Source organism: Thalassophryne amazonica, chromosome 3, assembly GCF_902500255.1.
Source record: "Thalassophryne amazonica chromosome 3, fThaAma1.1, whole genome shotgun sequence".
NCBI classification, from domain to species: Eukaryota; Metazoa; Chordata; class Actinopteri; order Batrachoidiformes; family Batrachoididae; genus Thalassophryne; species Thalassophryne amazonica.
Window position 1 is genome coordinate 143065856 of NC_047105.1, and position 27316 is coordinate 143093171.

Below are 27316 nucleotides of genomic sequence, written 5' to 3' on the forward strand. Positions count from 1 at the left end.
TTTTCTCTACTTTTCTATAGGACCTGCCTGAACATCTTCGTGTTCATCATGCTCTTCCCTGTGGGCTCCTTTTTTATCTTTAGGGATCCTGATTGTGATTGATAGCGGTTACGTGTCTATCTGTCGTGGATCTGGGATTGTGCACTGTGGTGTTTTTCAAAGATTTGATGGTGGAAGTGGAATCAGCAGAATGTGTCACCTGTCAAATGTCCACCCCAAAGCGGCCCAGTGGTGGTTGATGAGTGTCCTGTCTTGAGACATCTTGAGAAATGGGTCTTTGCAAAACAAATCACACAGTTTTCCCAGGTCCCCTCTCAGATTCTGCTGAATTTCAATTTTTATAGCTCCAAATCACAACACAGTTGCTGAAGACTTTGACACGTACTCCTAAACCAAACTTCTGGAGAAATCCCAGATGTTAGCTCTGATTATATAATGGCTGAGTGGATCCTTGTCATTTGATTGGTGCTTTGTATGTCACATGACATGGATTAATTCATCCCATTTGTGTGGCATTGCATTTGGAGTGCAGTTTGGTTTCATTTAGAGTGCAAATTTGGTTCCATACTGTTGTGTGGGCCGCTGAAGAGGAGGTACTGCTGGCCCACCACCACCAGTGGGCGCCCTGCCTGGAGTGCGGGCTCCAGGCACCAGAGGGCGCCGCCGCCTCACAGGAGCAGCCAAGGTGACTGCTGTCACCCATCACCTGAGACAGCTGACAGCAATCATCAGTGGGGTATATCAGCAGGACAGCATCTCCACCTCATTGCCGAGATATCGTTTCTACCTGAAAGGTAACGTATCAAAGCTGACGGAGTGTATCCTTTTGGATTAGTGCTTAAATTGTGGATTACTGTTCCAACGAGAGGTGGAGGTAACTTCCCTGCTGTTCGGAGTCTTGGGTGCAAACGCGCCCCCATCTAACTGTTCTTTGTTCCTCGTCAGCAGTACCAGGTCCGACACGCGGAGGCAGTGGCCACCTGGGAGTTCGGGACTTGGCGGCTCCAGTATTCCCGGGGTCCTGTGGCGGAGGAAGCCGTGTGGTTCCGGTCTTACCTTGGAGAGGCGTCTCCTATCTTCGAGCCTGCCCACACGACACTTTTGTGAATTGACTGTTGTCTATTTCCATGATTGGTTGTATTCGTTGTGCACGTTCACAACAGTAAAGCCTTGTTATTTGACTTTCTCCATTGTCCGTTCATTTGCGCCCCCTGTTGTGGGTCCGTGTACTGACACTTTCCCAACACATACGTTTGGTACCATTGCAGTCTGCACACGCACGCACGTCCTCGTCCGCGCCGGGCAAACCAACTCTACCGAGACATGATTTGAATGAGCTAACTGATGTTGCTAATTCTTGTAACACACCAGGGCTGTGAAAACTCCGCAGATGGGGTGGGGGGGTGGGGTGTTAGTGTTGTACTCTTTAATCATGATCGTTACTGAGTTTTTAAAATGCTTATCGCAAAGCGTTCTTTTTTTTTTTACGACATCATGCAAGTTTTATAAGTCCGGACACTGAACTGTGTGTTACAGATACATATCAGTTTCCTCAGATCCGCAGAGTTTCGAGGAGAATAAAAGGCACTCAAAGCCTGGCTGTTACGACAGTTGTCATAAAGCGGGACTGGTTGGTTGCTGCCGTGACACTGTGTGGCTCCTGTGCGTAGCTTAGCTAAACGTAGCATGTGGACATCGCACACTTTTAGAACTTTCAAGTTTTTCAAAGAAGAATTTTGCAGCATGTCTGTGTCATGGAGCGACATCAGACAGAGAGAAGATGGCGAGAAAGAGGGTTTGAAAAAGTGTGATAAGGACAAGAATCCGTGGAATTGTTGCTGACTTCATGAACACACCTGAAAGATAAACGGGAAAAGCGAACTGGTAAAAATATTTTTCTCTCTCTGGAAAATAAACATTGTGCTGTTCAAACAGGATTTCAGAAAAGATTGTGCCTTTTTTCTTTCATTAATCTCGACTTTTTTCATTGAGAAAAAAGACATTGTGGCTTTGAATGAATTTAGGCAACATGAATTTACAACAATGTAAATTAGTTTTTGTTAATGTAGACTTTTTTCATGGGGAAAAAAGTCTACATTATTGTGGCTTTGAGTGGATTTACAGGAATTTGCACAAGAATATGTGGCTTTTTTACTATAAGGTATGTTATTGATATTTTACCATGATTTTCAAAATATTCTACAATCTTTAGCTGTGGTTTTTGAAATGCTTTTACAGTCTTTTCAGTCTTCATGAATTTCATGTCATTTAAATGTTCTGAGTTAATGCATAATTTGGTTTACAGTTAAAAGGAAAATCATACCAGGTCCTACTTTCACATCATATTCTGTTATTTCAACATGATCATTGATGGTTCAAATGAAAGGTTGAATCGAGGATCATTTAAATAAGCACTAATTTTGAGATTTGTTCTTCCAGGAGATGCTGAAAAAGTATAAGTAAATGGAAAATTTAATTTGGTTTCTGGGGCTCCAGGGGGGCTGTGCCCCCCAGACCCCCTGCGAATTTTCCTCGGATTTCACAATTTTCATTTCACGGCCCTACACACACACACACACACACACACACACACACACACACACAATCCACTCTGCTGTAAGCCATCTGGATGCATGAACAGCTGTTCATATGAAAAGCTGAAGTGATTTTTGGCTGGACTGAGGAACTACACAGTCTTTTTTTTTTTCTTTTCTTTTCTTTTAATGGAAGTCTGAAGTCAGTGCACAGCATCATTGGACTACACGTCACAATTTGGACTTTAGCAGCAGTGGAACACCAAAATGTAAGTCCCTTTTCTGTTTATAAATTAATAAAACATCAAATGACAAGGATCTATTTTAGCCGTTATATAAAACAAATAATGAATGATTTTACATTCTTTCAATGGAACTTACAGTAGTGTTCAGAATAATAGTAGTGCTATGATGGCTGCTTTGATGGGGCATGTGGATAGCTTTGAAGTTTGTGATTTGAGTTTTCTGTAGAATTCATAAATGTAACCAGATTTCATAAATTAAATTCATAAATGTAAGAATTCATAAATGTAACCACATATACGTTTAAGATGGCGGCGTGCCTAGGTGGTGCGGCGGCTTTTCGGCTCTCTGTTCAGTGCTCGTTTCTTTTTATTTTTCTACAGTTTTATTTATTTTTGGGCACTATCTGCGCTGTGAGCTCGCAGTACACCCACCAGTCGCTGTTGGATATTGGACATTTACATCAGATATCTGTTTCGAGCGATTTTCACCACATGCAGGACATAGCGAGACCGCCGGGCTCTCTGTGGATTGTTATCGGATCTGGGAGGCGACGAAGACGGAGGAGGGAGAGGAAGCAGAAGCGAGGTTGCAGGTCTGGTGTTATGCTAAGGCTACGCAAACAACCACACAAGCCACCCCTCCCGACCGTTTCTCTCCAATGCCAGATCCCTGGTGCATAAAACGGACGACCTGGATTTACAACTCGCTGGAAATCGCTATGTTCATGACTGCTGTATGCTTATTATCACCAAAACCTGGCTACACCCGGACATACCCGACACTAGCGTGCAGCTAGCTGGCCGCACGCTGCTACACTGAGACAGGACAAAGGACTCCGTGAAGAGGAGAGGTGGGGGGCTCTGTATTTATGTGCATGATAACTGGTGCAACAACGGGAGTCCCATCTGTCTAGCAACAACGCACAGAGGGTGTGGCAGGGAATACATGACATCACAAACTTCCAGGGTTGTGATGCTCCAACAGCGGACCTGAGTGCACCACTGGCAGTGGAGCTAAACAGCTTCTTTGCTCGGTTCGGATCTTCCCAGCTGCACTCAACTGCTCCTGCCCTACTCCCGCCCCCACCTGTTCCCCGCACCACCCCACTCACTGTAAAAGAGCATGATGTCAGGCGAGTGCTCCTCGCAGTGAACCCCAGGAAAGCTGCTGGCCCAGATGGAGTACCTGGCAAGGTGCTCAGCATGTGCCAACCAGCTCGCCCCCACCTTCACCAGGATCTTCAACCTCTCCCTGGACCAAGCAGTCATCCCATCCTGCCTGAAAACTTCCACCATAATCCCGGTGCCGAAGAAGTCTCCCATCACCAGCCTGAATGATTACCGCCAGGTGGCCCTCACTCCGGTAATCATGAAGTGCTTTGAGAGACTGGTTCTTCAGTACATCAAGGACCACCTCCCCCCAGACCTTGACCCTCACCAGTTTGCATACAGGGCAAACAGATCCACAGAGGACGTCATCGCCGTAGCTCTCCACTCTGCTCTAAACCACCTGGAGCAGCCGCAGAGCTATGTCCGAATGCTCTTTGTGGATTATAGTTCTGCCTTTAACACAATAATCCCAGACAGACTCACCACAAAACTGGACACTCTCGGCTTCCACCCTCTCACATGCGCCTGGATTAAAGACTTTCTTTCCAACCGTCCCCAGACTGTGAGACTCGGCCCCCACCTCTCCCCCACCTGCACGCTGAGCATCGGGTCTCCACAGGGCTGCGTGCTGAGCCCCCTCCTCTGCTGCCTCTACACCTACGACTGCAGACCGCCCCACAAGAACAACCTTATCGTCAAGTTTGCAGGCGATACCACAGTGGTTGGTCTCATCTCCAGAGGTGATGAGGCTGCCTACAGAGAGGAGATCCAGCAGCTGGCAGCCTGGTGCTCAGAGAACAACCTCGCTCTGAACACTAGGAAGACAAGAGACATCATCATTGACTTCAGGAAACACTGCACCGACCCTGCTCCCTTCTCATCAATGGCGAGCGTGTGGAAAGGGTCCACACCTTCAGGTATCTCGGCGTTCTCATCTCAGACTGCATCTCCTGGTCCGTCAACACCTCCTCTATCCTCAAGAAGGCTCAGCAGCGGCTACACTTCCTGAGAGTCCTCAGGAAGTACAACCTCAACCCCGACCTGCTGCTGGCCTTCTACCGCTCATCCATTGAGAGCCTGCTGACATACTGCATCACATTATGGTTTGGCAGCTCCACCGCTGCTGACAGGGAGAGAATGCAGAGGGTTGTAAAGGCAGCACAGAAGATCATCGGCCACCCTCTCCCCTCCCTGTTGGTCATTTACACCTCCCGCCGCTTCAGTAGAGCCAAAGCAATCTCCAAAGACTGCTTTCACCCTTGCTCTGCCCTGTTTAACCTGATGCCCTCAGGGAGGTGCTACAGGCTCACAAGGACAAAAACAAACAGACTAAAAAACAGTTTCTTCCCCAAAGCCATAACCACATTGAACACTAGCATGAACTCTAACATCCTCCTCGTGCAATCTTAACCATGTGCAATAACCCAATCACCCATGGCAGTATACATTTCTGTGCAATATATTTAGTTCCAAAGCCGCACCTTACATTAGTGTCAATTGTATATATATTTTTTTCCTACATTGTTGAATTTTTCTTTATATCTTGTTTTTGATATATATTCTTGCACTATTTTTTTTGCACTATTTTTATTCTATTTTATTGCACTGCAACTGGATGGCCCTAATCTCGTTGTACCAATGTATAATGACAATAAAAGGCATTCTGATTATGATCAGGTGTATGTTGTGTAATATTCCTCCTACAAGGCTCTGATTATAGCCGATGTAAGAAAATGATGCTGCCTTTGAGATATTTGCAGAGGGAAGTTCAGAAAATCAGTTTTGTCCTTGAGTCTCTCTGGACTTCCAGTCCCAGATCCACGTGGTGCACAGTAGGGCAACAGGGTTTGTGGATAAGGAGGCTCACTAGTCTGATTCCATCCGTTCATCAGTAGTTTGGTTCCTCTGGATGCCATCAAAGTCATGCATCAGTCACTGGACTGGGGTCATCAGCCTGGGACTGCCCCAGGAACTGACTGGTGTACTTCATGAACTGAACATAGATCATCATCATGAGGTGACAACATTCACAGTGTTGGAATAATTCTTGCTGTGTTTCTTCAGGGGGACACACCACTGGGTGCCGCGCTCTCGCCGTTTGTTCGGGGGTCAAATCGTGGGCCAGGCGCTTGTGGCTGCCGCCAAATCAGTCAGTGAAAACCTCTACGCCCACTCTCTCCACTGCTACTTTGTACGAGCAGGTAATGTCGCTGATGACCTTTGGAAACTGTGTCCTGATGTTCTTCATCACAACTTAAACAACAGTGAATATGAACAGAAGTGTAACTCCACAGCTGAAGTATAAACCCAAGATTGGAACCAGACCCCGACCAATAAATCGACAAGCTGATATAATCAGCTGGTATGAGCTACCTGCAGATAAACTGGTATCACCAATTACATAATGTCTGATAAATGGCAGTTAAAAAGAAACTGAGAGACAGAAGGTCAGCTGCGGTGTGAATGTTGTCTTTGCATAATTTGTCCAGCAGAGGGCGTGCTTTAGCTCCACTTTTGTCATCACCTTAGTATTTCTTCTGTTTTTCTTGTTGATTAATGCTGGCAAATTATATATTAATATTCGTCCATGAATTGTTCTGTGAATTATTTCTGTAATTTATGTTTGTAGCATGGCCCAAGCAGAGGGTCACCCCTTTGAGTCTGGTCTGCTTGAGGTTTCTTCCTCAGAGGGAGTTTTTCCTTACCACTGTTGCTCTGGGGGTTAGTAAGGTTAGACCTTACCTGTGTGAAGCGCCTTGAGGCAACTCTGTTGTGATTTGGCACTATATAAATTAAAATAAATTGAAATTGAATTACTAAATGTGTGAACTCTGACAGCACAAAAATTTGGAATTATTCAACAAGCTGAAGGGGGGTGTTGCCAACCGAACGTCCCTCCCTAAAAATCTGTCTGCCCTGCCTTCACTGCGCATGCGTCATTAGTGGTGGTTCAGGGATTATCACTTCGTTTCTGCTTCAAAGTGCCTCCAGTCATCTGTCTCAATGACAGATATCTGAAGCTTTTGTACAACAATCATTTTCACATAAATTTAGCATTATTTCATAATAAAAGACGAAGGAAGCGATCAGAGCACTCCGGCTACACAAGCTGCTAGGTGATGCATTCACTGTGCGTTGGTCATTCCAAAGTGTCACATGGGGGAGGTGATGGTCTAGTGGTTAAGGTGTTGGGCTTGAGACCAGAAGATCCTGGGTTCAAATCCCCGCCTGACTGGAAAATCACTAAGGGCCCTTGGGCAAGGTCTTTAATCCCCTATTGCTCCCGGTGTGTAGTGAGCACCTTGTATGGCAGCACCCTGACATCGGGGTGAATGTGAGGCATTATTGTAAAGCGCTTTGAACGTCTGATGCAGATGGAAAAGCGCTATATAAATGCAGTCCATTATGCTTAAAACTGACTTTAGAATGATTTAAGAGGTTTTACTTTATCATCTGATGGTTAATAATCACATTAAACCATTTGATCGCTTTGGGTGTCTCAGATGAGCTGCTGAGCTCCGAAATGACGCATGCGCAGTGAAGGCTGGAGCACCTTGATTGGAGAGTGGCGTCAAGTCAGAACACGGCGACTTTTTGGTTCGAACCTTTCATGTTTTCAACATTTTTTTTTTAATCATTTAACCACATACAGCAACACATCCAGGTACAGGTGCTATCAAAAATAAATATTAAAAATAGATAAGCTGTCAAATTTACATAAACTTACAATTTATGTTGATTTATTTAATTAATTTAAAGCCGGATTTATGCAGCTGCACAGCTGTAACTCTGTGTCATACAATGACGTGCGTGACAGTTTTAAAGTTCTCCGCCTCTGGATTCTGCTTTATTCTGGACTAATCTGACCTTCAACAAGCTTTTCTTTCTACAGTCATCACCTCCAAATCAAAGGTAAACTGAACATTTTCCTCTTTTACCGACTTTGTGCTGTAAATGTGATGCAGACTTTTCTGATCCATTTATCAGCGTGCGCACTGTAAAAACTGTTATAATATGATGGCAGATGAAGGATTAAAAGCAGAAAAGTGTCAAATCACAGCCGTTTGTGTTTAACAGGTGCACGTCAAGCTGAACACCGTTTGAAAAAACGAAACGCTGTACAAAATCTGTTATACGGTGTTTATTACATGGAAAACTACAAAAACTTTGGGAGTTTTTTGTCTGGTGTCTGCAAATATCTGGTTTATACGATGACAGTTTAGGTGAGTTTTACTGTACATGGGACTGAACAATAAATTTACCTCTCAAAGCTTTGATGATGAAGTCGCTTCCATCCCACGCAGCTGACTTTATTTTCCCAAATGTTTCTTCTGTTCGGATCTGAAGGGAATCTATACATCTTGAAGCCCTTGCTGTGTCTATTTGTGCATCCAATTGCACAGCAACCTGCATTTTCAGTCAATAAATAAATAATATAGCTGGATTTATATGCAGACACATTAACAGTGGACGCTATTTTTTCCCCAAGATGGTGCCACGAGTCACGTGACCAAATTTTTTTCGACTCCTTATGTTGCCACTCTCTAATAAAGGCACTCTAGTGGTGGCAGGGCAGACCGTTCGGCCTGTGACGGGGGGGGGAAGTTTTGGCTTTTGTTACCCCTCTGAGGGTCCACCTGTATAACCAAGTGAGAAAATCCATAAAATCAACACAAAATCCTTATAACCTCCAAATCGCACCAAAATCAGTTTTATTACAGTACACACAACCACATAGCGGTATCACATAACTGGGTTTTTGTCCACAAATTGTGAGTTGCTGCAATGACATTAAAGTCAGGATCATTAGTATTTTGTCCACAGTTGAATTTCGAACAATAGAGATAAAGTATTCATGTGTCAAGCTGAATTTTATTGAACTGAATGTGTCAACTTTAGTTATTTTTTTACAGAAACAAGAACTGTCTGTCACTAAGGGAAATACATTAATAAAACCATGGAAAATAAATTGAATAAAGTAAATAAATATGAAAATGGTCACTGGATCCTTAAACTTTGGACATAATAAACTCTTCATGGTGGATCCTTGATCTCTGGACATAAATAGGAATAAACAAAATCTGTAGTTTTTGTCAAAAGCATTTCCTTTCAGACATTATTGGCATGAATGTCTTTCCATATACAACCCCTGGCAAAAATTATGGAATCACCGGCCTCGGAGGATGTTCATTCAGTTGTTTAATTTTGTAGAAAAAAAGCAGATCACAGACATGACACAAAAGTAAAGTCATTTCAAATGGCAACTTTCTGGCTTTAAGAAACACTATAAGAAATCAGGAAAAAAAAAATTGTGGCAGTCAGTAACGGTTACTTTTTTAGACCAAGCAGAGGGAAAAAATATGGAATCACTCAATTCTGAGGAATAAATTATGGAATCACCCTGTAAATTTTCATCCCCAAAACTAACACCTGCATCAAATCAGATCTGCTTGTTAGTCTGCATCTAAAAAGGAGTGATCACACCTTGGAGAGCTGTTGCACCAAGTGGACTAACATGAATCATGGCTCCAACACGAGAGATGTCAATTGAAACAAAGGAGAGGATTATCAAACTCTTAAAAGAGGGTAATTCATCACACAATGTTGCAAAAGATGTTGGTTATTCACAGTCAGCTGTGTCTAAACTCTGGACCAAATACAAACAACATGGGAAGGTTGTTAAAGGCAAACATACTGGTAGACCAAGGAAGACATCAAAGCGTCAAGACAGAAAACTTAAAGCAATATGTCTCAAAAATCGAAAATGCACAACAAAACAAATGAACGAATGGGAGAAAACTGGAGTCAGCGTCTGTGACCGAACTGTAAGAAACCGCCTAAAGGAAATGGGATTTTCATACAGAAAAGCTAAATGAAAGCCATCATTAACACCTAAACAGAAAAAAACAAGGTTACAATGGGCCAAGGAAAAGCAATCGTGGACTGTGGATGACTGGATGAAAGTCATATTCAGTGATGAATCTCGAATCTGCATTGGGCAAGGTGATGATGCTGGAACTTTTGTTTGGTGCCATTCCAATGAGATTTATAAAGATGACTGCCTGAAGAGAACGTGTAAATTTCCACAGTCATTGGTGATATGGGGCTGCATGTCAGGTAAAGGCACTTACATCATCAGTAAATGCACAAGTTTACTTTTCTTATCCCATCAATTGAAACGATGTTTGGGGATGATGAAATCATTTTTCAAGATGATAATGCATCTTGCCATAGAGGTAAAACTGTGAAAACATTCCTTGCAAAAAGACACATAGGGTCAATGTCATGGCCTGCAAATAGTCCGGATCTTAATCCAATTGAAAATCTTTGGTGGAAGTTGAAGAAAATGGTCCATGACAAGGCTCCAACCTGCAAAGCTGATCTGGCAACAGCAATCAGAGAAAGTTGGAGCCAGATTGATGAAGAGTACTGTTTATCACTCATTAAGTCCATGCCTCAGAGACTGCAAGCTGTTATAAAAGCCAGAGGTGGTGCAACAAAATACTAGTGATGTGTTGGAGCGTTCTTTTGTTTTTCATGATTCCATATTTTTTTCCTCAGAATTGAGTGATTCCATATTTTTTTCCCTCTGCTTGGTCTAAAAAAGTAACCGTTACTGACTGCCACAATTTTTTTTTTCCTGATATCTTATAGTGTTTCTTAAAGCCAGAAAGTTGCCATTTGAAATGACTTTAGTTTTGTGTCATGTCTGTGATCTGCTTTTTTTCTACAAAATTAAACAACTGAATGAACATCCTCCGAGGCCGGTGATTCCATAATTTTTGCCAGGGGTTGTATCTGAGCTCGCTGAGCTTCACGTCAGCATGTTTAATTCATAAAGAACGCAGGACGTCTCAGTTTGGGAAGAAAAAAAGCGTTTTAGTCTATTGTAGTTTCCTGTCTGTAATACGTTTTAAAGAGGTGTCATTTTATTTAAAGCGGCAGTTCGTTTTTATTCATTCCGACCAGACAACAGAACGGAGGACGATTGTCACTTCTTGACTACAACAAGACAAGAGTCCCAGTTAGTGACTTTAATCCACACAAAAGTGACTCACGATATTTTAATGGCTTTGAGAGGAGTTAAGAAGCGGACTTGCCGTTTCTGAAGAGCAGCGAATCAAAGAACCAATGAGGTAGTGGATCGAAGCATTGCTTCAGTGGTTCACGCATCAAAGTGGAGTCGTGCTGCAGAAATGGTTGATTACAGAGCCGCTGCAGACCAAACCATGAATATCCGTAAGACTTTATTTGTACGTCTGTATGACACCGAAACTCGGAAAAATCCGTATAATTTACGGACAATCTGCATAGGTTGACATGTATGTGTTTGTGTGTATTTTTCTCACTAAGGCTGATTTTTGCACAAAACAATAACATAAAGTGCACATTCAGAGTGCCTCAAATGTTTCCAAACCACTACTTTGCATGTGCGTCAAGGACAGAAAGGCAGCGGAAGGTACAGCAGCACCTTTGAGAGAAACACAAAGGTTAAAAAATAAACGATGTTGCTTATTAAATTAGTTACATAGAGAAGCTAGAATCTTCAACTGGAATGGGTTGCTTGACGCGAGGACGTTTCGCTTCTATTTGCAGAAGCTTCCTCAGCTGAATTTCTTGCTCTGGTAGTCTGACTTCTGTCTTGACTCTTGTAGAGAAGAATAACAGCCAGCAAAGCTGGAGTATTAAACCTAACCAGACCCCTCCTACCGAGAGGCAGACTACTACTGGCTAGTGACTAACAATTGCTCTAATTAGCACCTATTGTGCTCTAGTTAGCACCTTCCTAATGACAGGGCAGCTGTCCCTCTTAACAATGGGACTGATGCCTCTCCTGATGGTGTGAATGACTCATTACAGGAACAAAAGACTGAAACTGCTTTGACCTGAGTACCCCATTGTAAACTTGGGACAAAACGTGTCTCAGACCCCCTCCCCAGTTAAGGCTGGGTTTCAACTGTTTCACATATAATGCTTCCTTCACTCCCCTCTCAAACCATCTCTTTTCTCTGGCTAATGCCGCGTTCACACCAGACGCCATGCGAGCGACGGCGGCGGCAACAGGTTGCCATGTAATCTCTATTGAAGGATGCGTTGTGACGCCACAAAAGTTCAAGCCATGCAATGTGATGTGATCGACGCGAATAAAGCGATTTTGAGCGATTGGCGCGATATCACGTGCAAATCTGAACGTTTTTGTCTTGTCGCGCTGTAATGACAATCGGGGACTGGATATGTAGTGACATGAAGATGTCTGGAGTTTATACTTGATGTGGACATGTCCTGTCTCTGGCAGCCGGCCTGTGAGCAGGACTTATGTCCTTTATTTCACATTTACAACAGAGTTTGAGGGGAGAGCGAGCAGCAGCAGCAGCCAGTTTTTTTTTTTTTTTTTTTTCACGTGTGCACGCGAATGAACCGTCTGTGAAGATAATTTTATTAACCTCTTAACGCCTGTTAAGTATGCCTGTTGTCGCAAATTTGAAACATACCATTATTATTATTATAATAACATTATAACACAAAGTCATTACCAAAATTACTATTTATTTTTTGTGCAAAAGTGAAATTAATAATCTCAACATTATTTACCATCTACTTAAAGGCAAAAACACACACAAAACATTTTTTTTATATACAGCTATATAAATTCAGGCCTTAAGGGGTTAATTACACAGATGTATAATAAAACAAATGCTGACTGGTTTATAACACAATTATGACAGAGTATGAGGGGAGCGCGAGGAACTGCAGCAGCAGCCAGTTTTTTTTTTTTTTATAATTGTTCACATGTACGCACGTGAACGGGACAGGAGGTCCTCAAACTGGGTCCTGGAGAGGTGAAAGTACCGCTGAAAGTGGCCGTCATCCAGATGCAGGTCCTGCAGCAAATAATGAAACTCCCCAAATTGGGAACGTCTCATGAGGATGTTGTGAACCCAAGGACGGTGCCGCTGGCGATGTTTGTCAGCTTTCCACAACAAATAGAGAAAAGCAACTCGCTCCGTGTGATCAGGGTCTGCCATGTTGACTTGACGGCAAGCGGAATGGAAGCTCCTCCTGTTTGATGACGCATTGGGATGAATTTTCGCAGCAAAAGCAGAGCGACACACAGGACAATGGTGGCGCATCCATCGGCAGGCGAGGGACACAAATTCGTGCCGTTGCGTGGGGTCCGGTGTGAGCGCGGCATATTTTAACTTTTTAACTTTTTTAACTTTTAAGATTTTAACTTCCTTGTCCTCAAACGTGTGGTTAGTGTCTTTAAGGTGGAGATAAACTGCAGACTGAGGTCCACCGGCGCCCTCTCTGCGGTGTTGGTATAGCCTTTTGTGCAACGGCTGCTTAGTCTCACCTATGTAGCTTTCACTACAGTTTTTCTGACATCTCATAGAATACACTACATTGCTCTGTTTGTAACTAGGGATCCTGTCCTTAGGGTGAACTAATTTCTGTCTCAGGGTGTTAACAGGTTTAAAGTAAACTGGGATCACTGCAAAAACTGCCCCTCTAAAAATAAGTCAAATAATCCTCAATCTTGCCAAATTGTTTTGTATTAAGCAAAAAAAAAAAATCTGCCAATGGGGTAAGAAAAATTTGCTTGGTTAGAATTCTCAAAACTAGCAAACATTTTCCCAAAATAGGACATTTTTTTCTTATGTAGAAAATGCTCGACCCTCTGTAGTTTTTCCACTACTCCTGCTAAATAAGCATATATATAATAAAATGTGTGCACAATATAATAAAACGTGTGCACATTCTCTCCACATGCAAAACATTTTGCGATGACACTTCCAGGGCTCTGTAAAAAATGCCTGTTTTTACAAATAAAAAAAATGGAATATTTTACAAAAGCACATTTATCTGTAAACACCAACACATGACACATGTCATATTATCGTGTTGGTTTACATAATGAATGACTGAACCAATCAGTGTTTAGCAGACACATTTTACCCAAAATCCTTTGCGATCTGTCTGTTTGTTACAAAACTTCAGAATTAGTGCATTATTCAACATTAAAAGATATGTTATATTTTAACTTTGCACAAATGACAGAATTTACATTAATGGAGTTATTCTATCAGTATTCATTTTATTTATACACCAATCCATAACACAGCATTGCTTTATTTTCCAAGACCTCAGCATGACCGGTGCATTGTGATTGGGTAGAGAGCTGGGCTTTGGGGCTGCTCTCAGCTTGCGTCTGTGCTGGAAGTCATGTAGTAAACAAGAGCTTCCAGCAGAGGGCAAGATGTTCAAAGACAGAAGTGCAGGCTCGTTGTTTGGGTCTGTTGTTGCTTTTGATGCTACCAGAAGCGATCGTGGTGTTAAAACTCAAATTCAGTTTGTTAGTAGTTGCAAATGTACCAGAGACAATACTGGAATTTATCGGTTATCTGTAACTTCTGATACATTTTTGGGTGGTTTATCATTTTATCTTTATCAAAGATATCTTTTCAGTTATCTGATTATCTGTTATCGAAGTTAATTTTTTGGTTATCTGTGCCCACCACTGCCCATATATATATATATAAAAGTGGGGGGGATGAAATAACATAAAATAAGCATTAATAAAATGTAATAATGTAATAAAAAGAAATATACACTGTAAGAAGGGAAATATAAAATATGCTTGTGTAATGGCCTACATGATATGTACATGATAGTACATCAGTGTGCAACATTCACTGTTTTGTGCAACATTCAGCAGTAAATGATTTAGTGCAATTGAGCCAATGGATTCAAGTTAACAGGTATTGTAGTGTAATAGAATAAAGTGTCCGTAATATAGTAAAGTGTCCAATAGAAGATAAAGTGACCAGTGATGAGGGGCTCTGTCCTTAAGGGGGGAGGGGGGTGTTCAGCTGTTTAACAGTCTAATGGCTGTGGGAAAGAAGGAGTTCTTGAACCTGGTGGTTCTGCATCTCAGTCCTGAACCTACGGCCTGAGGGGAGGAGTGTGAATAGTCCATGTTGGGGGTGAGTGGGGTCTTTGATGATGGAGACAGCTCTCCTGTGGATTCTGCGGTGGTAGATGCTCTGCAGAGAGGGTTGTGGGGTCCTTGTGATCTTAGACGCAGTCCTTATCACTCTCTGCAGGCTTTTGCGGTCCCACACAGTAGAGCTGCCGTACCACACAGTGATGCAGCTGGTCAGGACTGACTTGGTGATGCAGCTGTAGAAGTTGCTGAGGATGTTGGCTGCCATCCCAAATTTCCTCAGCCTCCTCAGGAATTACAGCCGCTGCTGAGCCTTCTTCACCACCTGTGTGGTGTTGAATATCCAGGTGAGGTCATCGCTGATGTAGACCCCCAGGTACTTGAAGTTCCTCACCCTCTCCACCTCAAGACCTCGGATGAACAGCGGCTGGTGAGGCCTCCTCTCCTTCCTCATGTCCATTATCATCTCCTTGGTCTTGTCTGTGTTGACGGTGAGGTTGTTGTCTCCACATCACGTCACCAGACTGTCCACCTCCCTCGTGTAGGCCGCCTCGTCTCCGCCAGTGATGCGTCCTGTCACGGCGGTGTCATCGGCAAACTTGATGATGATGGTGTTGTTGGGGTGGGAAGCGACACAATCGTGGGTGAACAGGGTGTAGAGGATGGGGCTCAGGACACAGCCCTGTGGGGTCCCCATGTTGGTAGTGATGGTGGCTGACGTCCTTCTCCCGATCCTGACAGACTGTGGTCTGCCAGTCAGGAAGTTGAGAAGCCAGTCACAGAGGGAGTCATGCCCACGAATCAAAGTCAAAAGAGATTTGCACAGGTAGAAGGTCTCCACTTATTGCGCTCAAATTCATATTTTAGAAATGACTCTGTCCTGATAACAACATTAAAGGCAGTTGCATATTTTGACAAATTACAAGTTGAAATGACCATTAAAAAAATTCATCATGAGGTTTATGTCACAGAAATCCTACTTTACAATCACACTGCAGTCATTGTTAAATTATTTCCTGTTGCATTTATAATAATCATTTGTATTTATTTACAGTGTGTGTTTTTCTGGTTGAAATGAGATATAAATAATCTACCAGACTAAAAAAAAAAAAAAAAATGTACAAATTTCCATGTTATTTTATTTGTCTAAAAATAAATGTCAGAGGTTCCTTATGTTAAACAAGAAATTATCTAATCTGAAATAACAGGTGGTTTTAATTTACAGATAAAAGGTTTCTAAAGAACCATTTATTGATTTATTTAGCTATTTTAATTACAAGTGTTCTAAACTTTTTTTAACAGAAATTTTGAGGTAACAAACAACAACAACAAAAAAAACATTTCCAAGGAGTTTTCCTCAGAAAAATGAGCAGTCCTGTGACACGTTTCTATTTTTGCACAGATCAGTGGTTTCTGCCATTAGTCCTCCGTGTTTTGGACCAACGTGTCGTTCCTATTGGACAGCGCGAAGCTACGTCACAGCACAGGGCGTCGAAAGTTGGATTGGGTTGAACTTTGACCGTGTCAGCCTGCCGACAAGCGGCAATGCGCACTCCCGTCAGACGCATCGCTTTAGCTCGGCTTTTGACGTGCCGCTTCTGGTGCATCTAAAAAGCAACGCGTCTCATTGAAAATAATGCTTTTTAATATTATGCCTGTCAGTAATGTGACATTTTGATAAAGTGGCCTTTCTTGTCTTGACTTGAACAGTATAACAGTTATGCCTTCTGTTTTAATGGTTTGTTTTCCCCAAGGGGACCCCAAGGTTCCAGTGCTGTACCAGGTTGAGCGTACAAGAGATGGTCAGAGTTTCTCCGTGCGTTCTGTGAAGGCCATCCAGCACGGTCAGTCCATCCTAACCTGCCAAGCCTCGTTCCACAAGCAGCAGCCGAGCCCCGTGCAGCACCAGTTCACCATGCCTGTGGTCCCGCCACCAGAAAATCTCCTTACTGTGGAGGAGCTCGCTCAGTTCTTCCTCAGGTACAAAGACCTTTTCAGAAGCAGAAATGTTTTCTCATGAATGTCTGACGGTTTCTTATCCTGTCAACAGTTGTGTGATTTCTGTGTCACGTCAACATAGTGGAGGTGAAGAATAACTGCGGTGCTCAGATCTTCATAAAGCAGAACTCTTCCTTTCAAAAACAGTAATTCACATAATTCAGTTCGCTGTCACTTCATGAGAACTATGTTCTACAAGTGGTGGCATTAAAAATCTGTACACAGACAGAATAATATGTTATGGTCTATGGTGGTGATGTACACTAAAGCCTCGGTCCCACCGAGTGAAGGAGTGAAGAAGGAGCCACTCACCCTGTTTTTTTTTTTTGTTTGTTTCGTGAGCTGTCGTGGCATTATAGTGGCTCAGAGTGGCTCTTAGAGGCATTATCTTCAGTTAACGAGGCTCCTCTCTGACCGTGGTGCTAATTTCAAGATGTTCAAAATTTAGCAACAACAGCGTGGCGCAGTTTGTGTTCGAGTTACTGCGACGGCTTAGAGGCATTTGCGTGGTGCTTATGAGTCTGCAAAAAGTCCGTTATTCGTGCGCCTGGCACCTTCGCAGGACCTGAGAGGATATTTTTGGAACAGCTCCTCCTCTTGCGCACACAATTGCACCTGCTCTGTGCGCTGGACTCTATATATTTTGTAGTGGATTAATCATTTTCTGCCAAACCTTGGATGTTGAAAACACTTCTAATCACTTCTGGCATCACAGAGGACTGTTTCATCTGGACACTTTTTTTCCTCTCTTTCCTGCTCCATGTGGGATGTATTTTGAACAGCTTAAGGTAATTATTTTTATTGTTTTTTATAGCTTGATAAAACAGTTCCTTGCTATAAAAGTATGTCTGTATGTTGATGTCTGTTGTATGTAAAAGTATGTTGATTTAATATCTTGTTAATGGATCACTGTGTGTGCGCACTGAGGCAGGACCTGAGAGGCTATTTTTGGAGCGGCTCTCCTCTTTGCGCACCAAATTCCACCTGCTCTGTGCGCTGGACTCTATATAAAATAATTATTTTGTAGCGGATTAATCATTTTCTGTCAAACCTTGGATGCCGAAAATACCTGTAATCACTTCTGGAATTAATGTATCACATGAGCTCCGCTGTGTGTGCGCACTGAGGCAGTAGTGACTCCTCATCACGCTTAAAACAAGCATTTACGCAGAACGCCAGCTCACAAAAGAGTGAAATTTCAGTCAATATTGGACGAACACAAAGTTAAAATTTGGGTGACTGCGTGAAAGTGGATGTGTGTTGTGACGTCCCCGCCGTTCTGTAGCGGGGTGGGCCCATAATCAGGGGCACCTGGGCCCGGTGTCCGTCTCTTATTTAAGTGGGCCCAACTAATTCATTTTGTTCTCTCCCTCTGTCTTTCTAGGACGTCTCGCTGCGCCGACCGGTAACAGAGCACCTTTTTGCACAGCTGCACATCTTTGCACCTTTTAATTTATTGACTTAAACTATTGTAAATAAATACTTCTATTTTTCTAATCCTCTCGTTTGTGTCTCCTCCTTGTCACTGTCCTCTGAGCCACGGGCACGTGACAAGAATGGGGGCTCGTCCTTTAAATTTAAATTTTGTAGTCAGCGTGTTTAGTTTTTGTAAATTTATTTGGTTAAAGTTTGTTTTTAGGCCTGTTTTTTGTGTTGGGGCTTTGCCGCGCGCTGATTACATGATTAGAATCCGGTGCGCACCTGCTGATTGTGCGTTTGTTTGTTTGTTTGTTTGTGGGTACACGCGAGAGGTTTGAAGCCAAATTGTGTTTTTTTTTTGTTTTTGATCCGAGGTGAAGGTAAGTGCTGTCTCGTGCTGCATGGTGTTTCAGAGTCCTTCGTTAGGCTTTAGTGGCTTTTCTCATAAGGAGATTTGCCTGCTTTTATTTTGTGAAGGCAATGGTGAACGTGGCTACAAGCTTCGGCTTGGGAGCGCGTCCGTGGTGTTCTGGGGGTTGTCAGCTTGCTGGTCGCTGCTCAGACCCATCGGGTTTTAGCGCATAAATACCCACCATATGAGACCGCAAGAAGACCAGGTTAAGCAGGTAGATTTGGGTTAAGTAGTTCAGGGCGGGGGACTCCGAGGGACGTGCTGTCCCTCAGCCTTGGTTATGTGAGATTGGCAGTTTGCATTCATTTTTTGTAACCGTGGCTTCTGTTTCGCATTTTTTCTCCACTCCTTCTGAAAGTTTTTTGGAAAATTGTCAAAAGAAACATTTATTTCAGATAGCTAAACACTATGGCATTATAGTGGGAAATAATACACGCAAAGATGATGTTAGAGATATAATCACTGCTGCGCTCTTTAATAAAGGCGTCCTGAGAGGGGGAGAGCAACAGTCAGGTTTTTATGTCAATTCTAAACCCGAGCTGTCTGTTTTGTTTGATGGACTGAGTTTTGAGCAGTGTAAGGAATTAATGTTGCTGCAAATTGAACAAGAGAAAAGCAGAAAAGATGCTGAACTTCAGTTGGAACAAATGAGACTGAGAACTGAAGCTGAAAAAGAGGTTCAATTGGAACGTGTCACACAAGAGACTGAAAAAATGAGATTGGAATTGGAACACTATAAATTGAATTTGATTCGGGATGGTAAGGTTATAGGTGAGGTGAGTGAAGAACCATTTTCCTCTGCTGTTTGTAGGCCTGTTCCTAACGTGTTTGACGTGGGTGCTAGTCTGCACCTAATGCCAAAGTTTAATGAAAAAGATCCAGATACTTTTTTCATTCTGTTTGAACGCATTGCAGATGTTAAAAATTGGGCGGATTGTGATAGAGCTTTGTTGTTGCAGTCCGTGTGTACTGGTCATGCCCAGGAGGCTTATTCTGCGTTGAGTGCTGCAGAGTGTCTGGATTATGCAAAAATAAAGGCTGCGGTTCTAAAATCCTACGAATTAGTCCCAGAAACTTATCGCCAGAAATTCAGGAATTTTGAGAAAAATGAACGTCAAACTCACGTGGAATTCATTAGAGATTTAACCTGTCAATTTAATTGTTGGTGTTCTGCTTTGAATATTGACACTTTTGAGGGTTTGTCAGAGTTGATGATCTTGGAGCAGTTTAAGATTCCTCAGCATGTAGCTACTTATGTTACTGAACAGACACCCAGTACCGCTCTGAAGGCAGCGGAGCTGGCAGATGATTTTGTCCTGACTCACAAGGGGGCTGTGGGTGAAATTTTTCCATCTAGGACCAAACCTATAGTCAGTGAAAGTCGCTCCTACTCGCAGACCTTTGCGCAGGGTCGCTCTGCTTCATTCAGAGGGCACTCCAGCAGGTGTAATTACTGTCAGGCAACGGGCCACTGGTCTCCTGTGCTTAAGTCTAAAAGCAGGCGTAAAATGTATGTACCTTCAGCTCCTGCTCTGTTAGCTTCAAACAATAAGTCCAGGAAAAAGTTCGATAAAGCTTTTGCTCCTTTTATCCATGATGCGTATGTGTCCATTGTGGGGAGCGAGCAGCGTGTTTATATTAAGATGCTGTGTGACACAGGGGCTAAACATTTATTTATAGTGGCTTCTGTGCTTCCATTCTCCTCTGCTACAGAAACGGGTGACTCTGTCCTTATGCATGGGATGGAGCTGGGTGTGGTCTCCGTGCTGAGGCACACAATTATGTTAGAATGTGGGTTTATTAATGGTCTGGTGATTGTAGGCGTGCGCCCCGCTCTGCCGCTTCCTGGGGTTTCATTGATTTTAGGCAATGATTTGGTTGGTACTGCGGTGTGGCCGAGGTCTCCTTTGCCGTGGTGACCCCTGAGCCATGCGCATTGTCTCCGTTTGAAGAGCAGTGTCCAGAGGTGTTTCCAGCTTGTGTCGTGACGCATGCTCAATTCCGTGCGTCTGAGTCGGATGTGCTTGAGAGCTCAGTCTTGTTGCCCGAGCTCCCCACATCTGTCTCTGTGAAGGAATGGAGTCAGCATCAAAAGTCTGATCCAACTCTTTCAGTTTTGTTTGAAAATGTTCTTCCAGGTGACAAGGTACAGAGTGCTGCTCATGGGTACTTCATGCAGGAGGGTCTGTTGGTGCGCAAGTGGGTCCCATGTCATGGTGACTTCGTTGGTGAGCCCATTTTTCAGATTGTTGTTCCTGAGATGTTTCGTGATGATGTGCTCAGAGTTGCCCATGATGACCTTGGTCACTTAGGTGTGAAAAAAACGTTGAAAGTGCTGTTTCTACAGGCGTTCAGTTTAGACAGTCGTCATATTAAAGGTTCTGATAACTTGTTGGCTGATGCTTTGTCACGTGCGCCAGTTTAAAAAAGGAAAAAGCAAAGTTGCTTTAATTTTTGTGCCTGTCTCTCTTCTGCCTCTCTCCAGTTTCAGGCGCCGGAACTCTGGAGGTGCAGCAGAGGACATGTGTGCTAAGCTTGTGACTTTACCAATTGGTGTCATCTTTAGCCTTATATAGCTAAGTGTAATTTGGTTCTTTGCAAATGGTAGAACTTCTCTTGTTTGATAATGGAAAATAGAAGAAAAAACTTAGTCCTATCAGATTTGAAAGTAGTTTGTAAAGGAAAAAAAATGTATAGCTGTTGCACCCAAATGTAATTTTGGTGCAACAAAAATATAATGTAGTACTACTTAAAAAAAAAGAAAAAAAAAAAAAGAAAATTGTGCTGTTTGCAATTGGTTTGGAAAGTCCTTAAGTGGACTTCCCTTTTGAAGGGGGAGGGTGTGACGTCCCCGCTGTTCTGTAGCGGGGTGGGCCCATAATCAGGGGCACCTGGGCCCGGTGTCCCTGTCTCTTATTTAAGTGGGCCCAACTAATTCATTTTGTTCTCTCCCTCTCTTTCTAGGACGTCTCGCTGCGCCGACCGGTAGCAGAGCGCCTTTTTGCACAGCTGCACATCTTTGCACCTTTTAATTCATTGACTTAAACTATTGTAAATAAATACGTCTATTTTTCTAATCCTCTCGTTCGTGTCTCCTCCTTGTCACTGTCCTCTGAGCCATGGGCACGTGACAATGTTTAAAGCCATGGAAGATAATAACTCCAGTGGAGCAGCTAAGAGCAGGAGCTGTGCGGCAACACAGGTGGAGAGCGCGCAAAAGACAGATTTTGAAGATATAACACAAAGTTAAAAGTTGTATCATGGTGACTTGTAAGCTGCGGAAGAAATAAATATATATATTGAAAATGATCCACAGGTGTATATAATAAAACGGCCACCTCATTCTAAATGCAGAACAGCACCGCACGCAAAACAGCGCTTTTGCAGAAATAAACAGACGAACACAAAGTCAAAAGTGGAATCACTTTGTAAAAATTATTGTGCTTAAAGCCAGGGAAAAATAAAGCCAGCAAGCCACGGATGGAATGGAAGCCAGAAAGATCAGAGAGGCGGCTGTCCATGAAAGGACAACAGCAGCGCGCGCACGCCTAAGAGCGCTTTTGCAGAAATAAACGGACAAACATAAAGTTTTGTGTGTTTAAAGCCGCAAAAAAAAAAAGCCAGAGCGCTGCGGAGCCAGCGAGGAGCACAGAGGCTGCTCTCCAGGAACCCATGGTTCAGGTTTAGCTGGTCTGGTGCATTACAGGTGGACTGCACCCTGGCGCACAGCGCACAACTGCGGAACTGTGATGGAGTGTCTATTTTTGGACTGCGTTAAAAAAAAAAGGGACATCTTTAAATGCTGCTGTGAATCTGTGAATTGAAAACCCACACTTTGAAGGGGCCAGGTGTGGGAGGGCTGGAGGTTTGGACCAAACTCATGCCTAAACGTGCGCCATCATGGCGCTATTGTGGCACTACGTGGCTTAGTGTGGCTGATGCGAGCCATTCGAGGCTGTAATGACAGGTCAGTCGTGGCTCACTAGAGGCTGCTATGCGGCACATGCGGGGTACAGAGGCACATAGTGGCACCTTCATAGTGGATACGTGTTAAGATGAAAACGTGGGTCATTCTTCAAATAATCACCCCACACCCATGCGTGGCTCCTCCTTCAGCCTTCATTATTCGGTGGGAACGAGGCTAAATAAGTCTGACTTGTCTACTACTATATCTGCCTGTTGTGTCCCACAGCAGCCTGTACACAAGGTTTTGAAATGGAGCAATATCTCCACGTAATGGACATTTACCATTAATGGAGTTGAATGACGCGCCACCGCGTCAAGTCACATGACCTAATAAGCGAAGCGCACATCTCAGGCCGCGCGTTGCATTATGGGTAGGCAAAATGTTTTGACTACCAACCCACAAGCTATGGCGGCAGAAAGCAGCAAGGAGTGCTGTGATTTGGATCATTTTAACTGCTGGAAAGTTGACGATTTAAAACGTTTTTGTAAGTTCCGCGGATTGCCTGTTACAACCAGGACTACGTATGGCAGTGGACAGAAGCGGAAAGAAGAGCTGGCTGTGCTTGCGTGTGCTGCATTGTTACAGAAGTGCTGAGAAAGGAGGAAGAGAGAGCTGCTGTCGAAAATGACCAGCCCTTGTTGCTAGTTGGAGACAAACAAATTTCTGACCCCTTAAAGGCAACTGACTGATGGTTAGATGAAGTCCAGAGTCTTAAACTGTGGATATTGCAGAATATTTGCTAAGCAGGGATGAGAAATCGCTACTCCGTCGGCTTCATAATGACTACATTGACGGTGAGTCTCACATATAACCTCTTTGGTGTCAAGTTTTGATAAGTTGACAGATATACATTGATATGTGCATGCATGCAGTCTGTTTATAGAACATGTCAATTTTACAATATTACGCGTCACGTCATTCATGGCGCGACACTACAGTCATAAGCCGATGCACGAAAACGGCGGCACGGTTTCAGGATATTGACAAAATAAATGTGTGCAAAAAACTTACAATTTTAGTCCATCTTTTACGTTCGTCTGGATCTTTATGTTCTGTAGCTAAATTGTGTAGAATGAACGGAGGTTTACGACCACATTTCTTCTTTCCGTCTTTGTGTGGACTCGGCAAACCTTTGCAATTGTGCTTTCAGCCAGCTTTCAAGCCTATAAATTCCGTTTGAGCATTTGAAAACAGCGCAATGGGCACCTGTCATTTTTGTATGCGTCGCTTAAGGCTTAAAGCCTTTGAAACGATCCCTGTAAGCCTTAACTTTTACAGTCCGCTAATGCTACTGTATATGAAATTCAATGGGAGCGTTGTGAGTTTGGTAGTTGGGATTTTTGCCCCTGTTTGACCCACGCATGTGCAGATGCGTTGCGCACTTCGCTTATTAAGCGGATGTAACACACAATCCACTGCACTCTGAGGCTCACTTTAAATGCTTGTTGAACGTGGAGACTTCAACCTTTATAGCACTTTTTAAATTTTGTTAATAGCCCTAGTATAACTTGACTTCTGATTATTTTTTTTGTGCCATGCGTTTTCATGAATATTGTCATTTTTGCTGTGCGTTTATGTACACACAGCAAAAAGGATCATTTCCTTCTCTACTGCAGCAGTGACAGTGGTGGGAAGAAATATGACTCCTTCTTCCTCATTCGTTAGCTCGTGAATTTTCCACTAATCAGAAGTCACTAACCCCACATGTGTTTGATCACAGCCCACCGACCTCACGTGGTTCTGATTGTGTTTCTCTGCCTTGTCCTCCCTCTGCCCGTAGCAACACAAGTAAAAAACAAAACACAAATTTCTCTTTATTACTGGTGGAAAATAAACTACATAAGCCAATAACAGTGAACCCCAAGCCACATAAATTGGTTGCTGAGGGAAGGAATTTTGTGGGTGATTTGGCGAGAAGAGAAAAGTAGAGAGCAATTAGAGTTTTGGTATATGAGAGAGATTTGAGAGATATTAGGCGTGTTTGGAGTGTGTATTTAGTCTGTGGTGGCGTATTTAGCATGTGTGGTTATTATGGTGTGTTTTTTTTGTTGTTTTTTTTTAAATGACGTGTTTTATGAATGTGGAGCAAGTGCTTCAGTTCTTTTTTGAACTAGAGGAAGACGGTGCACGCGGCCCGTCGTCAGAGTCTAAACCAGACAGTGAGGATTCTGATGATGAAAGAGATGATCCCTCTTCTGTTCTGGAGGAGCAACCAAAGCAGGTGGATCCACCAACGTGCGCACGGAGATCTGAACAGAGGGTCGGAGCGTGCACTTCTGTTTCCAGATCTTTGCTCAGACATGCAGCAGAGACTCTCCCCAGCACTTACTGCTGGAACACGGAGGATGCAGACACCGCTCCAGCAGTAAGCACATTTCAGCCTCGGAGAACTCCAGGAGTCCAGGTTGATACACTTTCCACCCAAAGTCCAGAACACCTTTTTCTTTTGCTTTTTGCAACTGACACAATTAGAACAATTTGCACCAACACCAATAAAATTGCTGTAAAAAACAAGGCATTAGGGAAAAATACAACTGGACAGACATTGTAATGGAAGAACTGTGCAATTTTTTTGGACTTATGGTATATACAGTTGTATGCAAACGTTTGGGCACCCCTGATAATTTTCATGATTTTTCTTTATAAATCATTGGTTGTCTGGATCAGAAGTTTCAGTTAAATATATCATATAGCAGACAAACACACTGATATTTGAGAAGTTAAATTAAGTTTACAGGATTTACAGAAAGTGTGCAATAATTATTTAAACAAAATTGTGCAAGTGCATCAATTTGGGCACCCTTGTCATTTTATTGACTTGAATACATTTAGCACTAATTGTTGGAACACAAAATTGGTTTGGTAAGCTCATTGACCCTTGACCTCCTTACGCAGGTGAATCCAATCATGAGAAAGGGCATTTAAGGTGGCCATTTGCAAATGTTTCCCCTCTTTGCATCTCTTCTGAGTGGCAACATGGGAGCCTCTAAACAACTCTCAAATGACCTGAAAACAACGATTGTTCAACATCATGGTTTAGGGGAAGGATACAAAAAGCTATCTCAGATTTCAGCTGTCAGTTTCCACTGTGAGGAACATAGTGAGGAAATGGAAGACCACAGGCACAGTACTAGTTAAGGCCCGAAGTGGCAGGTCAAGAAAAATCTCAAATAAGCTGAAGTGATGCTGTATGATGTTGTAAATCAGAGGAAGCCTTTTTTGCGTACACGCCACAGAGTCGCTTGAGGTATGCTAAAGCATATTTGGACAAGCCAGCTTCATTTTGGAATAAGGTGCTGTGGACTGATGAAACTAAAATTGAGATATTTGGCCATAACAAGGGGCAATATGCATGGCTGAAAAAGAACAGCATTCCAAGAAAAACACTTGCTGCCTACAATAAAATTAGGAGGTGGTTCCATCATGCTGTGTGGCCAGTGCAGGTGCTGGGAATCTTGTTAAAGTTGAGGGTCACATGGATTCCAGTCAATATCAGCAGATTCTTGAGAACAATGTTCATGATTCAGTGACAAAGTTGAAGTTGTACCGGGGCTGGATCTTTCACCAAGACAATGACCCTAAACACAAGTACAATGTTCTGGAATGGCCATCTCAGTCCCCAGACCTGAATATTACTGAAAATCTGTGGTGTGATTTTAAGCGGGCTGTCCATGCTCAGAAACCAACAAACCTGAGATGTTTTGTAAAGAAGAATGGTCCAAAATACCTTTAACCAAAATCCAGACTCTTATTGGAAGCTATAGGAAGCGTTTAGAGGCTGTTATTTCTGTAAAAGAGGATCTGCTAAATATTGATATTTTTTTTTTTTTTTTTTTTCTGTTGGGGTGCCCAAATTTATGCACCTGCCTAATTTTGTTTAAAGAATTGTTGCACACTTTCTGTAAATCCTGTAAACTTCATTTAACTTCTCAAATATCAGTGTGTTTGTCTGGTATATGATATATTTAACTGAAATTGCTGATCCAAACAACCAATGATTTATAAAGGAAAATCATGGAAATCATCAGGGGTGCCCAAACCTTTACAAACTGTATGTCGTTGGTGTCACTGCCAAGTCTCCAGGACTACTGGAAATTAAATCAGATTTTGTCTGTGCCCTTTCCACCTAAAGCAATGACAAGAGACAGATTTAGATCGATATTCTGGAACATCCACCTGAGTGATCCAGATGAGGATGTAGAAAATGATAGATAAAAGGGAACAGCAAGTCATGACAAACTGTTTTGAGTCAGGTCTGTTTATGATGACATCCTCAGTGCCTTCCAGGCTTATTACCACCCGAGGAGGGAGCTGGCAGTGGATGAAAGGATGGTGGCGACGAAGCCAAAAACTGGAATGACTCAATATTTGAAGGACAAGACAACAAAATGGGGCATGAAACTTTTTTGTTTGTTGGCTGTTTCAAGTAATGGCTACACACTCAAGTTTTCATTTACACTGGCAAGACTGTGAGCACGGGCTGTCGTGCGATGTGTTCATGAACCTCATCCAGCCATCCTCGCTTGGTACTGGGTACCACTTTTACATAGACAATTTTTATTTGCGTCCCAAACTGTTGATGGACCTGGCTAACATGAAGTTTGGACCATGTAGCACATACAGGGAGAACAGACGAGGATGCCCCAGAGGGAGGGCAAATGCTCTCACAAAAAAAAATAAAAAAAA

The 27316-nt window shown here is 42.9% G+C and overlaps 1 protein-coding gene across 1 annotated transcript in view; it reads left to right on the forward strand.

The window, feature by feature from the left end:
- Positions 1-27316, forward strand: part of acot8 (acyl-CoA thioesterase 8) — an 86610-nt gene that overhangs the window by 35475 nt on the left and 23819 nt on the right. Inside the window, exons 2-3 of the mRNA XM_034167632.1 lie at positions 5954-6090; positions 16589-16814. Of these exons, the coding sequence (XP_034023523.1) occupies positions 5954-6090; positions 16589-16814 (363 nt within the window). The remainder of the gene's footprint in view (positions 1-5953; positions 6091-16588; positions 16815-27316) is intronic.